Source organism: Cydia fagiglandana, chromosome 17 (assembly GCF_963556715.1).
Source record: "Cydia fagiglandana chromosome 17, ilCydFagi1.1, whole genome shotgun sequence".
In the NCBI taxonomy this organism is placed as follows: Eukaryota; Metazoa; Arthropoda; class Insecta; order Lepidoptera; family Tortricidae; genus Cydia; species Cydia fagiglandana.
The window spans coordinates 17,159,453-17,176,574 of NC_085948.1; the positions used below are offsets into that span (position 1 = coordinate 17,159,453).

The 17,122-nt window shown below is 40.6% G+C and overlaps 1 protein-coding gene and 1 non-coding gene across 2 annotated transcripts; one reads left to right on the forward strand and one right to left on the reverse strand.

Annotated features, from left to right (window-relative positions):
- Nucleotides 1-1,449: 1,449 nt before the first annotated feature.
- Nucleotides 1,450-1,521, reverse strand: Trnad-guc (transfer RNA aspartic acid (anticodon GUC)). The gene has a single exon. It is a non-coding gene; the product is annotated as a tRNA-Asp (tRNA).
- Nucleotides 1,522-1,628: 107 nt separating this feature from the next.
- Nucleotides 1,629-11,464, forward strand: LOC134672652 (N6-adenosine-methyltransferase non-catalytic subunit). The gene is made up of 6 exons (XM_063530609.1): nucleotides 1,629-1,924; nucleotides 2,002-2,160; nucleotides 3,691-3,891; nucleotides 4,609-4,765; nucleotides 7,147-7,456; nucleotides 11,210-11,464. Exons 1-6 carry the CDS (start codon nucleotides 1,859-1,861, stop codon nucleotides 11,451-11,453), a joined length of 1,137 nt encoding a protein of 378 aa, XP_063386679.1. The 5' UTR covers nucleotides 1,629-1,858; the 3' UTR covers nucleotides 11,454-11,464.
- The last annotated feature ends 5,658 nt before the right edge of the window (nucleotides 11,465-17,122 follow it).

Sequence of the window (17,122 nt, forward strand, 5' to 3'; positions counted from 1 at the left end):
ATCTTGATGGAAACACTAATTTCGGTATATGTATTTATTGATAACCGAGGTATATGAGTAGGTACTAGCCACAAGCACGTATAAACGGAAACTAATTCATAAATCGATGTAAATACTTATGGCGTAATCGCAACACAACACAACGCAAGCAATGTACCTACCTACTGAGAAAGCTCTCAGTACATTGCATGCGTTGTGTTATTAAGTAGTTAATAGGGTTTCTGTATATTTATAGGTTCCTATTTAATTATTGTTTAAAAAACTTATTAAATGTTATTAAATTTTGTCGAGAAGGAGCTCTAGAATTAGGAAAAAACTCAACCCCTCGAACTCGAGAAATCAATTCCGTGAGATTAGGACAATTTGATTTAAGTAATTGATCACATCGGGGTAGGTATCAGTTTAATCTGTAATGAAACAAAAATTTAAAAATAATATCCTATTCGAGATTTGCGAATTCTTGTGACTCCAGAAATGTAAAAGTTACTGGTGACTCTAGTAGGTGACTGATGTGGCGTCAAAAAGTTGCTAAATTTGTGAAATTCCCACATGGAACATTTTCAGAAACTTCACATGTTGTATGGGGATGAAAGTTTATAGTTCCAGAATGAAAGTCTCCTTTATTTTCTGTGACGTTTCCCTCCAAGTTTTTGGAAATTTGCCACAACTTGTTTGTTAAACTTGGTTGCGGCACGCAATGATCCGATGTACCTGCCTAGGTGCTTCATAGACAGTCATAGGTGTCCTGCGTACCTACCTAGTTACCTACACATCCGGTGTGGTCTAGCCTTTATCTACCTACCTGAAAGAATTTTGTTTACATTATTTTTGTAAAATAAAATGTCATCATACTACTAGGTATTCATACTATAATATACATATTATAGAATGTAAAGATGGATTAACGTGTTTTACTCTGATCGAAATAGGTCTATATTAATTGGTGATTTGGTGAATAAAGAATGTTTTTATTTTTATACTTTCACTGTGTAATTCATTACCTATTCACCTAATACACGGCCCTATATCCACAAATACATCAAATTCAGTCAACAGCATAATATTTATAATACAATACGAGTATAATACCATTTATGTCTCTCGTAAAGGTAAGCTTACAGTAGGTAGTTTAGCCTAAACTAAACAGTTTAGGTACCAATTCGCTTACACGGTAAAATAGAATATATATAAGACACATTAACAAATTATAAATTAAATAAGTAATACTCAAATACAGTGAAAACAAAACAAATAGAAATATATATGTAGCAGATAAAAAAACAAATTAAAAAAAACGGTTTAGAGCACACATAATAATGTACTATGTAGCGTTTTAAGTATTTCAACTATCAAGACGCAGTGAAATAGATGCAAATATCGTATTTTATTTTTTGTCCTATTAAAGGACAAGAAATAAAATAAAAAGCGAAGAAAAAAATGCAAAAGAGTCTCTCCGGCGGGGAATCGAACCCCGGTCTCCCGCGTGACAGGCGGGGATACTTACCACTATACTACCGAAGATATAGTAACAGGTTTGAAATTAAGCTTCAGCTCTGTAATGACAATAACAAGTAACAATTCATAACATTTTGTGATAAATACTACAAGAATACATGCTACAATTTAAACACTATACATTTGCGAGTGGATAGAAATTTATCAAAATTTATAAAATAAAATATTACATAGACATCAATGAAGTATGGCATCATGATTTGACCAAATTAATGATCAGAAACAATGCAACTTGTTGTGGGACCGGTTTCGAAACGTCACCTTATCTGTCAAATCAAACAGAAATGACGCCGACTCCGTGTCGAGTCGAAGTTTTAAATTTTATACAGACATAGCCACAAATATGAGTGAAAAATTAAAGGAATTACGCGAGCGCTCTCAAAAGAGAAAGAAACTTTTAGCACAAACTGTACGTGAACTATACATAACCTCTAAATATTTTTGGTGGACTATGGGTGAACTCTAGTCGGTAATTCTGGGTTCCAGCTTGGTGTTTCGAGTGTGAGTGAGCTGAGGCAGGCTCTAGGGACCTCTAGCGATGTGCCGGCGAAGAAGCAAGCGGTGTCGGAAGGCACGGAGGACAAGCCAACCAGCAAGGAACAGCCTGATGGATTAGTGTACACAGACTCTTCCACTTTTCTTAAGGTTTGTGAAGTGTAAAGATATGTGTATACTGTTCTATTGGAGATTATAATAATCATACTGAATAGAAAAGTAAGTTATATTATATCAAAAACATACCTAAGATATTACTGGACTTGATTGTGTAACTTAGATCTCATATTTAAATTGTAACTGGTTCCCCGCGACACAGGCGTAGCCTAGTGCGGAGACCCCTGACATATTCTGTTATGTGTTCTTTTGATAATAAACTTATTCTTATTCTTAAGTGCCTACTTTACAACCTGTATTTAATACTTAAAAACTTAAATGCAATAACAATCCATTTTGTGCTTAGCCACTCACATGCTTGATATTTTTCACCTCAGCAGCTCGAACAAGGGTACTTTACTTCTTAAAAACAGTGAGCAAAATGCGATTTTGCTCACTGAGTCATTTTGTCTCATTCAGTGAGCAAAATCGCATTTTGCTCACTTAGTGAGACAGTATGAGTGAGCAAAATCGCATTTTGCTCACTGAGTGAGAGAAAATGTCATTCAAGTGACTTTTATAGTCAAATGTCATTTCAACATGCGGGGTCTAATACAAGTTCGATATACTTGGGTTCTATTATCTCTGTCCCTCTAGGTATGTTCTCACTGCTTAGGGTGAAAAATTTTGTGTACTACACGAGATCAAAGTTATTTACATCTCGTGCGCTTTTGAATCCCTTACTACGCTCAAGATTCTAAATTAGATTCACTCGCTACGCTCGTGAATCTATTATAGAATCTTTTGCTTGCACGGGACTCAAAATAAGCACTCGAAGAAATATCAAACTTTGATCTCTTGTTGTACAAATAACTATTTCAGTGATCTCTATTATTATAATGAAATGGTAGCTACAGTTACCAAAAGCATGTGAGTTAGATAGCACAAAATTGTATGTGACTTACCTGAAACTAAAATTAACCCTACAAGGAAACAGAATACACATAATTGTGGTCAATAAGCAATGTCATTTGTACACTGATTTTAATTCAAACTTTTAATTCATAATTTAAAACATTCATAGAGTCAGTTTTAGCTATAGAGTTTAATCAATAAGCACCACTTACACCATCCCACTAACCTGGGGTTAAACCGTTAACCCAGTGTCAAATTGTACTGGTAACTATGGTATCTTCAGATTTAACCGGTAAACCCTGGGTTAATGGTGCAAGTGGCCCTAACAGAATTTAATTACAATGGAAGTCCAAAATATGCTCTAAGTGGGCATTGGGAAGGAACTGGCTCTTTAAACAAAGGGAAACCTACTTTGAGAGCCAGGAACCAATCTTTATTGCAACTTTGAGTTGTTATGTAACAACTCAAAGTTGCAATAAAGATTATTTTATTTTATTTATGAAATTAAAAAGTCAAAGTCAAAATCACTAGTTTAATGTTTTATGTTGTATGTTTAGTTTAACGTTTGACATTTCTCATGGCCTTTGCCTTTGACGAAAATGGGTAAAAATCAATATAAAAACGATAAATTTGCAAAAGCGAGTATACATGACTAACAACCCCCTACAGGGCACCCAGTCCTCCAACCCCCACAATGACTACTGCCAGCACTTCGTAGACACCGGCCAGCGGCCGCAGAACTTCATACGAGACGTGGGGCTCGCAGACCGCTTCGAGGAGTACCCGAAGCTGCGGGAACTCATCAAGTTGAAGGATGACTTGATCGCTCAGACTGCGACGCCGCCTATGTATTTGAAGTGTGATTTGAAGGTATGTAAGCTCAAGAATATAATTGCCACTCTAAAGCTATGTTTTATAAACCTACTATATTTGTTATCTAGTGTATTGCTTATTCACTGTACCCTAAAATCAAGCCACAGTTGGTAAACAATAAACATTTGGTCTTGAGTCTATTTCTTGAGCATCTTTTTTTGAGCAAAACTTGAGTCCAATATCAATTTTGAAACTTTAATTCAAGAAAAATTATAAACTTAAGTAGTATCTGAAAACAATGTGTTTTTAAAATTGTTATCATAGTTTTGACTTCAATTTTGTGGTTAGAACCTAAAAACTTATGATGAGTCCTAATAAAACCGGGCAAGTGCGGGTCGGGCTCGCGCACGAAGTGTTCCGTACTATAATGCAAAAAAGGCAAAAAAAAAATGGTCACCCATCCAAGTACTGACCCCGCCCGACGTTGCTTAACTTCGGTCAAAAATCACGTTTGTTGTATGGGAGCCCCACTTAAATCTTTATTTTATTCTGTTTTTAGTACTTATTGTTATAGCAACAGAAATACATCACCTGTGAAAATTTCAACTGTCTAGCTATCACGGTTCGTGAGATACAGCCTGGTGACGGACGGACGGACGGACGGACAGCAGAGTCTTAGTAATACGGTCCCGTTTTACCCTTTGGGTACGGAACCCTAAAAATGGACTCAAAAGTCACGAGTGTACCAACCAAACACTGTGGTTTATGTTGCAGACATTTGACCTTAAGCAGATGGGCAGCAAGTTTGACGTGGTACTAGTGGAGCCACCACTGGGCGCGGGCTGGCGCTGGCCTGACGTACTAGCCTTGGACCTGCAGCAGATAGCCCAGCCTCGGTCGTTCGTGTTCCTGTGGTGCGGGAGCTCGGAAGGTGTTTCTTTTATTCTATTTTTGGTTGTGGACTTAACTTTATGCTACATGCACACTTCAAACTTCAACATTTATTCAGCAAATAGGCCACAAGGGCATTTTTGCACGTCAACATGGGGTTTATACAGGGTGTCCCAGAAATCGACGTCAAGCCGTAAACGGATGATAGACCAAGTCATAGCAGTTATCATAAAAATACAAAAAAAAATCCAACTCATGTTCTTTAAAAAATATGGTCACTTTAATAATTCACTAAAAAATCCACACCCTGTAGTGGTTCTTTAACTCTTTTTACAACAAATTCCATAATTTATTCGATTTTTTTTATTATTATGTAATCTTGAATAATGCTTCTGTAGATTTTTGCCTAAAATTTAAAGCCAACTGCTATTACTTGGAAGAAAATTACACTTTTTCAAAACCAAATTATTTAAATTTACTGTTTCGCCCAACTTTAACTGACTGTACTGAAAAAAAAAATGTACTACGCTAGTTTGGCAAGTAACGTTAAAAAGTGGCGCGTTTAATAAGGATTCCAAAATGGTATAACACTTGCTAGATTACTTTTTAAATAATTGGTAAATTTTTTTTTTGTAAATAATCCCAGTTTTTTAACAAAATGTCCATACTTCCTTAAAATGACTTTAGCTTACCTAAAGCTTTGCTCAACGCCGTTTCTTTGTTTGATAGAGACGGGAAGAGTCATTTTGGAGTGTGAGCGAGATAAGAAATCAAATTTCCACGTAATTTAAGAGCAAGGTTATGATATTGACTCAATCTTTTTACTTTAATTTAGGACCAGTTTTCTCATTAGAAAAAAATTAAATAAAAAACAAATTATAAGATTTCTTTTTTTTTTTACAATAAATGTTCAAACTGCCTTCCTTCAGCGGCAATGCACGCACGACATCTTCTTAAAAAAGATCGGGTTATTTTCCGGGCAAATCTTCCCCTATTTACAAATTCAACCGCCTCCGTTATTCTTTCCCGCAGCTCAGCTAAATTCTCAATTGTTTTTGAGTACACTTTCTCTTTAACCGCTCCCCAGTAAAAAAAATCTAGGGGATTATTTGTAAATAGGGGAAGATTTGCCCGGAAAATAACCCGATCTTTTTTAAGAAGATGTCGTGCGTGCATTGCCGCTGAAGGAAGGCAGTTTGAACATTTATTGTAAAAAAAAATGAAATCTGATAATTTGTTTTTTATTTAATTTTTTTCTAATGAGAAAACTGGTCCTAAATTAAAGTAAAAAGATTGAATCAATATCATAACCTTTCTCTTAAATTACGTGGAAATTTGATTTCTTATTTCGCTCACACTCCAAAATGACTCTTCCCGTCTCTATCAAACAAAGAAACGGCGTTGAGCAAAGCTTTAGGTAAGCTAAAGTCATTTTAAGGAAGTATGGACATTTTGCTAAAAAACTGGGATTATTTACAAAAAAAAATTGACCAATTATTTAAAAAGTAATCTAGCAAGTGTTATACCATTTTGGAATCCTTATTAAACGCGCCACTTTTTAACGTTACTTGCCAAACTAGCGTAGTACATTTTTTTTTTCAGTACAGTCAGTTAAAGTTGGGCGAAACAGTAAATTTAAATAATTTGGTTTTGAAAAAGTGTAATTTTCTTCCAAGTAATAGCAGTTGGCTTTAAATTTTAGGCAAAAATCTACAGAAGCATTATTCAAGATTACATAATAATAAAAAAAAACGAATAAATTATGGAATTTGTAGTAAAACGAGTTAAAGAACCACTACAGGGTGTGCATTTTTTAGTGAATTATTAAAGTGACCTTAATTTTTAAAGAACACGAGTTGGATTTTTTTTTTGTATTTTTATGATAACTGTTATGACTTGGTCTATCATCCGTTTACGGCTTGACGTCGATTTCTGGGACACCCTGTATACAAGCAAAAAAAAAATCTAATGGCACCTCTACACGATGGACCAACGCCGGCCACTCCAAGGGACGCTCATCTCATTCTACCACATGGCTACGTCCCTTGGAGTGGCCTGCGTTGGCTCATCGTGTAGAGGAGCCATTTAATGCATCTGCAAATATTAATTCAAACTAAAGTATTGCAATTACTATGTGAAGAGGGCCGCATAGGAGCAGAGCTGTTCAGCGGGAAGTGCAAATATCAATTATATTATCATATCATCTCATGTTATCTGTATCCAGCAATCTTCAAGATAATATTATTGTTGAGTAGTAGTAGTAGATATTTGTATATGCTATTCTAAGTTATTTTTAACAGGTTGACATATTGACACCACACCCACTGGCTGTTTGTTTGTCTCACTACTCAGGTTCTCAAGGAGGTGTCTATAAGGCGTGCTGTTTATGTTTTTGTCTCCTTTACATTAAAAATCTTCCAGGTCTGGACATGGGCCGCGAATGCCTCAAGAAATGGGGCTTCCGTCGCTGCGAGGACATCTGCTGGATCAAAACCAACATCAACAACCCCGGGCACTCCAAGAACCTAGAACACAATGCTGTGTTCCAACGCACCAAGGAACACTGCCTCATGGGCATCAAGGGGACAGTCCGGAGGTCTTCGGACGGAGACTTTATTCATGCTAATGTGGATATTGATCTGATTATATCTGAGGACCCGGAGTTTGGGAGTACGGAGAAGCCTATTGAGATATTTCATATTATGGAGCACTTCTGTTTGGGACGGAGAAGGTATGTTTGTTTATTTAGAATTTCGGTTTCTTAAATTTTATGCCATACTCTCTGGCAACCCCACATTGCGTTTTTCCTTGGAGGATATAACCAAATGAGAGGCCTTGCCTGTAATTTTCTGTACAAAACAGTCCGCCGATTATTGCGGGGGAGGGGCACGTAAATTTTATACGTAACGTAAAAATCATCATCATCATCATCATCTCAGCCATAAGACGTCCACTGCTGAACATAGGCCTCCCCCTTGGACCTCCATTCGTACCGGTTGGAAGCCACCCGCATCCAGCGTCTTCCGGCGGCTTTAACAAGGTCGTCCGTCCATCTTGTGGGTGGACGTCCTACGCTGCGTTTGCTAGTCCGTGGTCTCCACTCGAGCACTTTTCGACCCCATCGGCCATCTTCTCTGCGCGCAATGTGGCCTGCCCATTGCCACTTCAGCTTGCTAATCCGGTGAGCTATGTCGGTGACTTTAGTTCGTCTACGGATCTCCTCATTTCTGATTCGATCACGCAGAGAAACTCCGAGCATAGCCCTCTCCATAGCTCGTTGAGCGACTTTGAATTTTGAGATGAGGCCGATAGTGAAAGACCACGTTTCGGAGCCGTAAGTCATCGCTGGTAACACACATTGATTAAAGACTTTCGTCTTGAGGCACTGAGGTATGTCGGACGAAAAGACATTACGTAGTTTCCCGAACGCTGCCCAACCGAGTTGGATTCGGCGGTTGACCTCCTTCTCGAAGTTGGACCTACCTAATTGGACTACTTGTCCTAGGTAGATGTACGAGTCAACAACTTCGAGTACCGAGTTCCCAACAGAGACTGGGATGGGCACAACATTGGCATTTGACATAAGTTTCGTCTTGTCCATGTTCATTTTCAAGCCCACCCGTTGTGAAACTCGGTTGAGGTCATCGAGCATCATGCTGAGTTCCTCCATCGACTTTGCCATGACTACGATATCGTCGGCAAACCGAAGGTGAGTGATGTATTCGCCGTTGATGTTGATGCCAAGTCCTTGCCATTCCAGGAGCTTGAAGGTGTCTTCCATTACGGCAGTAAACAGTTTCGGAGAGATAACGTCTCCCTGCCTTACGCCTCTTTGCAATGGAATCGCCTTCGTGCTCTGCTCCTGTACTCGGACCGACATGGTGGCGTTACTATACAAATACTTCAACACTTCGATGTACCGATAGTCAATATGGCATCGCTGAAGAGACTCAAGCACCGCCCATGTTTCCACCGAATCGAAGGCTTTCTCATAGTCCACAAACGCTAAGCATAATGGTAAGTTATACTCTTCGGTCTTCTGTATAACTTGCCGCAGCGTATGGATGTGGTCTATGGTACTATAGCCTTTTCGAAACCCGGCTTGTTCGGGAGGCTGGAAGTCATCAAGTCTGTGTTCGAGACGGTTCGTGATGACCCTTGAAAACAGCTTATAGACATGGCTCAGAAGCGTGATGGGTCTGTAGTTCTTCAATAGGCTGTTATCACCTTTTTTGAAAAACAGCACCACCTCGCCTCTATTCCATGTTTCAGGCGTTTTGCCCTTGCACAAGACGGAATTAAAGAGCTTCTGGAGGACTTTAAGTACCGGTGTTCCACCCGCTCTCAGAAGCTCTGAAGTGATTCCGTCTTTGCCCGGCGCCTTGTTGTTCTTAAGCTGCTTCAGGGCCATCCTAATCTCGTACAGACTGATGTCCGGGATATCTTCGGTATAATGTCGGGACAGCTTGGCTCTTGGATCTCCTACCAAGCTGTCGACGGGCTTTGCGATCGAAGTGTATAACTGTCCATAGAACCTCTCGATCTCGCCTAAAACCTCCGCTTTGCTCGACGCTATGCTGCCATCTTCCCGTTTCAGCTTCGTCAGCTGGCTTTGCCCAATAGACTTGTCCTTTGCGAACACTTTGGAGCCTTGGTTTCGCTCAATAGTCTCTTTAATACGGTTAGTATTAAAGAGACGCAGATCATGTCGCAAGGACTTAGATATACGTCTATTGAGTTGCCTATATGACTTCGCGTCATCGGGAGACTGCAACTTTAGCGAGCGTCGTTCAGCCATGAGGTTTAAGGTTTGCTCGGTCAATTTCTGAGGTCTATCTTTACGGCGGGGTCTAAAAAACTTAGACCCTACTGTGTGGACAGTTTCCACTAGCCCGTCGTTGATTTCGTCCACTGAAGCCAAGTTCTCTAGGCAAGCAAAGCGGTTAGAGAGCTCGAGTTGAAAGCTTTCGGGGTTTTGAACATGGGCTCGAGTAGGTCGGAGCGTAGACTTCATCAGGCTGGACCTTTCAAGTTTAATATTGATATTCAGTGAGCCTCTTACGATTCGGTGATCACTACCGGTCTTTACCCTGTTGATCACAGAGACATCGCTGAATATCCGTTTCTTGTCGGTCATGATGAAGTCTATCTCGTTTCTCGTGGAACCGTCAGGACTCATCCAGGTCCATTTCCTGTGAGGCGGCTTCTGGAAGAAAGAGTTCATCACGAAGAGTTCCTCTCTCTCCAGAAAGTCGGCCAGCCTCTGACCCCTAGGGTTCCGTTGCCCATACCCAAATTGCCCCACTCTCAACTCATCACCGCTTCTCTTGCCCAACTTTGCGTTGAAGTCCCCCATAACAACAGTAAAGTAGGTTTTAGAAGTATGTATGGCCCTACTTACGTCCTCATACATAGCCTCTACTTCATCATCGGAGTGTGACGAGGTCGGTGCGTATACCTGAATGACCTTCAGCGAATATCTTTTGGATATTCTGAGTATTAGGTATACGACCCTGCTCGACACACTGTCGATGGTTATTATGTTGTTTATGAGGGACTTGTGAACGAGAAACCCGACACCACCTTGGGACTGTTGGTCGCCCTCCCGGTGGTAGAGCAAGTTACCAGACTTCAGGGTTGTCGTGTCCTCCCCCTCTCTACGGACTTCGCATAACCCTACAATATCCCAGTGTAACCTGCTCAGTTCCTCTTCCAGCTCGCAGATCTTTTCGTCAGTCCTCAGAGTGCGTATGTTGTGTGTTACCAGGGCCAGTCTTCGTCGGGGTGGGTAGCCGGATCTTTGCCGGAGATTCTTAGCACCCCTGACCCCGCTAATGCCCTGACCGCTACCATAGCCAGAGCACCGGGGGTCGCCGGAACCTCGGGGCCGTGGTTTGATTGTGCTCTGCATGATGGGGGGTGAATGCCATAATCGCCACGCTTGGCAGGCGGGTTGGCGATCGCAGTCGAGTACACCGAATTTGAGGGACGCTGCTGCCCGTCCACCGGTGGTCTTGGACGTAGTTTCAGGACATATCCGGGTCCTGGACGTAGTTTAAGGACATACCGAGGCCCTATTCAATGTGTTTTCCCAAGGTAATAAAAAGGTTGGCTTTGCGAGGCCCCCCTAAGTGCGAGGCCGTTGGCGAAGGCCTCATTCGCCCACGCCTAGCTACGCCACTGAGTGTAGCATCTCTCCAACAACTCTTACTAATATACTCAATAAGCCAAATAAACTGGCATTTTTTCATACAAATGGAATTAAATTTACTTATACAACAAGGTTCAAATTAAAAACAGGAAAATATGGGTGCATATAACTTATTCAGAAATATGTCCCATTGTTCTAGCTGACATACGATCTATGGGACATATTTTGGAGTATGATGTGTGCTTCCATATTTTTTACACCTGACGATACCTAGGCTAAAAAAACTGTTTTATGATATGTCTATCTGAATTTTACTATTCTGATTTCCCTCAGAATCCACCTATTCGGTCGCGACTCGACCATCCGGCCGGGCTGGGTGACGGTGGGCCACGAGCTGACCAACTCCAACTTCAACGCGGAGCTGTACGCGGCCAACTTCGCGGAGGGCCGCGACTCCACGGGCTGCACGGAGCGCATCGAGGCGCTGCGCCCCAAGAGCCCGCCCAACACCAGCAAGGCGAGGCCGAGGGGCCGCGGCGGCTTCCGCGGCCGCGGCCGAGGCCGCCCGGCCTTGTAGGGCCGACACTAACTGACGAAAATACATGGTGTGTCTGACCATGGGGCTTTAAATCCAGGGCTAGATTTTACTCGCTAAACTGAGCTACTTTTACTACTGGACCAACCCTAAAATCGGAGAAAAATTGTTGGCTTTTCCATAGAAAACGTCGACATCTAATCAGCCAAAATGTATGAAGAAGTAAAAAAAAATCGGGATTTCGGGGTTGGTGCCATAATGAAAGTAGCTCAGTTTAGCGAGTAGAATCGAGCCCTGATTTAAAGCCCCAAGGTCAGACACACCCTGTATACTCAGAGTAGAAAAATAGAATTAGTGCCGTACAGTAAAAGCAGCAGAAGTTATTATACTAAGCGGGCCAGGTGTTCAAAATGACCTTGACACGACTTTATTGTTAAGGGCCACTTGCACCATTCTACTAATCCAGGAGTACATTACACCTGGAGTTGCCATGGTTAGTACAATTTGACATTAGGTTAACGGTTTAACCGCTTAACCCCGAGTTTGTGGATTGGTGCAAGTGGGTCTAAGTGAATAAGAGCGTGTCAAGGTAATTTTGGACACCTCGCCCGCTTAGCAATTTCTGCTGCAGACTGTACCATCGTCCACACACACTGACAGTTCGTAAACCTTATTGCAAAAGGCATAAGATCCACTGATGGACAGTTGAGTGTTGCTGTTTGTTTAAAATAATAAAATCAGAGGCATACAAGTATAAATGAGACTAACAATTTTCAACGACGTTGCCTTTTTGTGTATGAAAACTGACAATTCACTGTTGCTAAAGCGAGTACCGAAGTATCAGGGTTAAAACAAGCTAAGATGGCTGCGATTTTGGTAGCCCAGAATGCAAGTGTTATTTTAAACGTCAATTATGACTGCAAGTTTTATTTTAAACTTCAAACTTCTTTGAAATTATGACGTTTAAGTAACACACAGTCTGGGCTATTAAAATCGCTGCCAACTTAGCTTGATCTAACTATACGACCCTATTTAGCAAACAAATAACAATGATAAATGAAATGTAGCTTCATACAAGCTGTGTCTCATTATTATAGTACAACACGACGGTACAGTCACCTGCAATAATATGTTACACAACGAAGGCCGCAAAAATATCTGACACAATCTTATTTGTAGAGGCATAAGAGCGTGTCACATATTTTTGCGGCCTTCAATGAGTAACATATTATTGCAGGTGACTGTACAGCTTGGCAAAAAAGAGTAGAAATTAAAAAGTGGCAACACTGTAGTGTCGTCCCTTTCAAACCAATATGTATAAGAAAACGGGACGACGCTAAAGTGTTGCCACTTTTTAATTGTACTCTTTTTTGCCAAGCTGTACTTACATTTGTCTCCAAACTTAAAATTGTAAATGGCGCTTTCGACCATTGTTCCTCCCTTTTTTGGAATTTGCCAGCCAGATATAGATGGTCAAGCAAATCTTGTCAGTAGCAAAAGGCGCAAAATTCAAATTTTATATGAGACGATATCCCTTCGCGCCTACATTTTTCAAATTTGCCGCCTTTTTACTGACAGGATCTGCTTGACCAACTATATTTATATTATTTTTTATTTACAATTAGTGCCACTTGCACCATTCCCACCAACCCGGGATCAACTGGTTAAACCTGGGGTTACCATGGTTACCAGTACAATTTGACGCTGGGTTAACGGTTTAACGGGTTAATCCTGGGTTAGTGGGATGGTGCAAGTGGCGCAGTGTGGTTACATTCTTGGTCATCTACATATGTAAAAGTAAATCACACAGCTTATTATACGTACGAATTTTTTTTATGCATAAACTACACAACTCACAACTTGTCATAACTTATTGTATGGTGTTTTGTCTGTGACCCCTTTGTGACCTCTAACATAATCAAATTATTAGCAGCCTTTACATTTTTAAAGAATGGTACTTTTAAAACGCTTTTAATGAACTACAAATTTCACGGCACGATTTTAATTTTTTTTAATTAATTTTTATGTAAAAATGCATGCACATTTAAATTAAGTTATTTTAATTGATGAACTGTATAAGGCGCATCTCACACGGTCTAAAACCGGAAGGAATGAAAAATGTATGGAAATATTGGGACTCTTTTTTATCCTTTTTTATTTCTAAGTAGAAAGAGCATAAACAATCCCAAATTTCATAAGTACAGTTACCTGCAATAATATGTTACTCTTCGAAGGCCGCAATATTATGTGTAATGTGACACGCTCTTATGGCTCTAAAAATAAGATCGTGTCAGATATTTTTGCGGCCTTCGTTGTGTAACATATTATTGCCGGTGACTGTACAACTTTAGAAAACCATACAACCGAAATGAGAACCTCCTTTTGAAATTTAGAAGTCGGTTAATAAAATGGAAGAGATTCTTCTTAATTTCGGACCGCGAGGGAGGCTCCGTGCCCACGTGCGCAATAGCTCAGGTCTGTACGCAGCTTTACAATACTGTATGGTTGTTTTAGTACTTTTAGTTTAGGCGGCATAAGAAATAGTGACATGTGAATGAATTCAGTATTTTGTATGTAATCGGTTATTTTATAGGAATAAAAATGGTTATCATTTTTAAGACTCGTTTGTTTTATTCAATTTCATTCATAACGAATTTGATCATTTTTTTGTCGACTTGACACATAATGTCACAAGTGTACCTACTGACGAAAAATGTACTTACAACTAATATTACAAGCGGAACTCCTTTTCTAATAAGTGAAGTTAGAAAAGGAGTTCCGCTTGTAATATTAGTTGTAGTTTATTATGCAACACGGCCCAGGAGTTGAAAATAGAGTTCCGGTTTGAAAATTGTTGGTCCGGTTTAGCCCCCCCCCACATCTAGCGTCTTTCGAGCGTCGGCGTCTGGTCAGCGCTATGGAAAATGACGTCGCTGCGCAGTTGCGTCGACGTTGCATTGAGCAGCGGCCATAAAATTGTAGACGCCGACGCTCGAAAGACGCCAGATGTGGGGGGGGGGGGGGGGGGGCCTTAAAAAAAAGACATTGTTGAGCATTTGACTTTTCGTTCGTTACGACATCTATTGTCGACTAGCAGTACTGATAAATTCCGCAACTTGATGCTAGATAGATGTCGACTACGATATAACTGAGATTTGGTAAGAAAAATGTATGAATTACCCCTCTTTCCTTAACTGGGTTAATATTTCGGTATGCTTATTACACACAAAGCAAATTAGTCATGAATCTAGAATATACCTGGATCTGGCATGAGTGGTGGGGGTAACTGACAGAACGGGATAGTCTTATGTATCTTTCAGTAGGAGTAGCAGCGAAAGAGCTATTATTGTTTGTCCTTGTCACAGTCTCACATTTTATTTGTTCCCCACCTTTTTTTAGGGTTCCGTACCCAAAGGGTAAAACGGGACCCTATTACTAAGACTTCGCTGTCCGTCCGTCCGTCCGTCCGTCCGTCTGTCACCAGGCTGTATCTCACGAACCGTGATAGCTAGACAGTTGAAATTTTCACAGATGATGTATTTCTGTTGCCGCTATAACAACAAATACTAAAAACAGAATAAAATAAAGATTTAAATGGGGCTCCCATACAACAAACGTGATTTTTGACCAAAGTTAAGCAACGTCGGGAGGGGTCAGTACTTGGATGGGTGACCGTTTTCTTTATGCTTTTTTTTGTTTTTTGCATTATGGTACGGAACCCTTCGTGCGCGAGTCCGACTCGCACTTGCCCGGTTTTTTTAGTATGGATAATGGTGATGGTGGAATTCGACCAATCACAGTGTCGCATTTGCGTATGTTTTGTCCCTCACCGAGGCACGCGTATACCACTTCTATACGATCCTACCTTCTATGAAATTAGTCCTTCCGGCATTGGTTAGGCCTGTACCAAAATTGCTACAGCTGTTTTCATAGCGCCTAATAATAATTTAGTAATTGTGTCGCTTTTTGTGGGGGCCCAAGGGCCCATCTTGTGGGGGCGGGTCACCGTCTGCCGGAAATAAAATTGCATACCTACCGTTTTATTAGGCAGGCGCCCGGTTTTTTACCCCATAGCGCAGTACTTATATAGTCCATCGCTTTCACCCAACAACCTAGTTCATTTTAGATTCAATCAACTCTCAATAGCCCGGCAATGGCGGGTGCTGCCTCTGCGTGCGTCGGGCAAGGGCAGCATCCGCTCGGTGTACCCCTTACATTTCATTAAGGGCCTCTACGTGTTGGCTTCGGCTCCACGCACTCCTCCCAAAGGTCCGGAACACCATAGTTCCGTGATGGGAAAGACATTCAGTAATTTTATACATTTGGCGTTTGCGTCAAATCCGGTAGTTCTGATTTTTTGCAGACTTGTTTATGATGTTGGCCCAATGAATAATTCAAGTTTGAGACCTCGAAAATCTGATCTACCGGATTTGACGCAAACGAGCCCCGTTACAAAATTACTGGATTATAAGGAATTAAAAATAAAACAAAGCAAATATATACATCAATATATTTTATTTTACATAGGTTGTCTTTAAATCAACTCGACTATTCCGAAGTTCCTCAAAATATAAAAAAGACAAAACAAAAAAATATGACATATGAGATCTTTTACTTACTAGGATAAGAAAAAATTTACATATTTTTTACTCACTGTGGAACTAAGAACTTACGATTTATAAAAAAAGTATTCGCGGAAAGGGCTTTACCGACAGGGGTACGGAAAAACTATTGTATAAAAAACGTGTCAAAATGGAGGAGGACATATTAAAAATTAGTTCATACAATCACTGCACGCCTGATGGCTCCTCTACACGATGGGCCAGTGCCGGCCACTCCAAGGGACGCATTTATGCGTTAGAGGGGGCAAGTGATATTGCTATCTCATTCTACCGCATGGCTGCGTCCCATCGTGTAGAGGAGGCATCATATAATATTGCCACTAGAGGTCTTTATAAGCTTTTTAGTAAAGATACCTATTATTTTTGATGAAGATTAAGTTCATATCAGTTTCATCTTTTCAATATTGCCACCCAGTACCATTTCGGACCTTCGTGCTAAATGCATTGAGTTCAAAATGGCATGCTAAATGTGACGGTATCTTCAGTAACCGATTACATCGAATGAACAATTTTTAGAAGAAAACGGATTAGAATTTGCAGGTAAAATGAACAACTTTGTCAATTGTTGATAAAGCTTAAAATGCAATAAGAAATAGTGCAAAATGATAACGTAACTTGTAAACAACATATAAATTTACTGATGGGAGAATTCCACGAGAATGTCGCTTACGTAACGCTTTTGCCAAATCCGTAATGGCTCCTCTACACGATGGGCCATCGCCGGCCACTCCAAGGGACGCAGCCTTGCGGTAGAATGAGATAGCAATATCACTTGCTCCCTCTAACGCATAAATGCGTCCCTTGGAGTGGCCGGCGTTGGCCCATCGTGTAGAGGAGCCATAAAGCTCTAGAACAGCATTTCCCACACTATGGATCGCGAGCGAATATTGATTGGGCCTTGAAACTACTAGGGCATGTGAACTTTACCAATAATATTTATGCTCCATTTTTAAGACGGCCAAGAGGTGGGCCCTGTTAGCAGTTTTTGTTAGGTCGGTCGGAGTCCACTCAACTTTGGGAACCACTGCTCTAGAATATACTTATTGCCAATTTGTAAGCAAGAAAGCAAGTCATGAAATATTACATCGC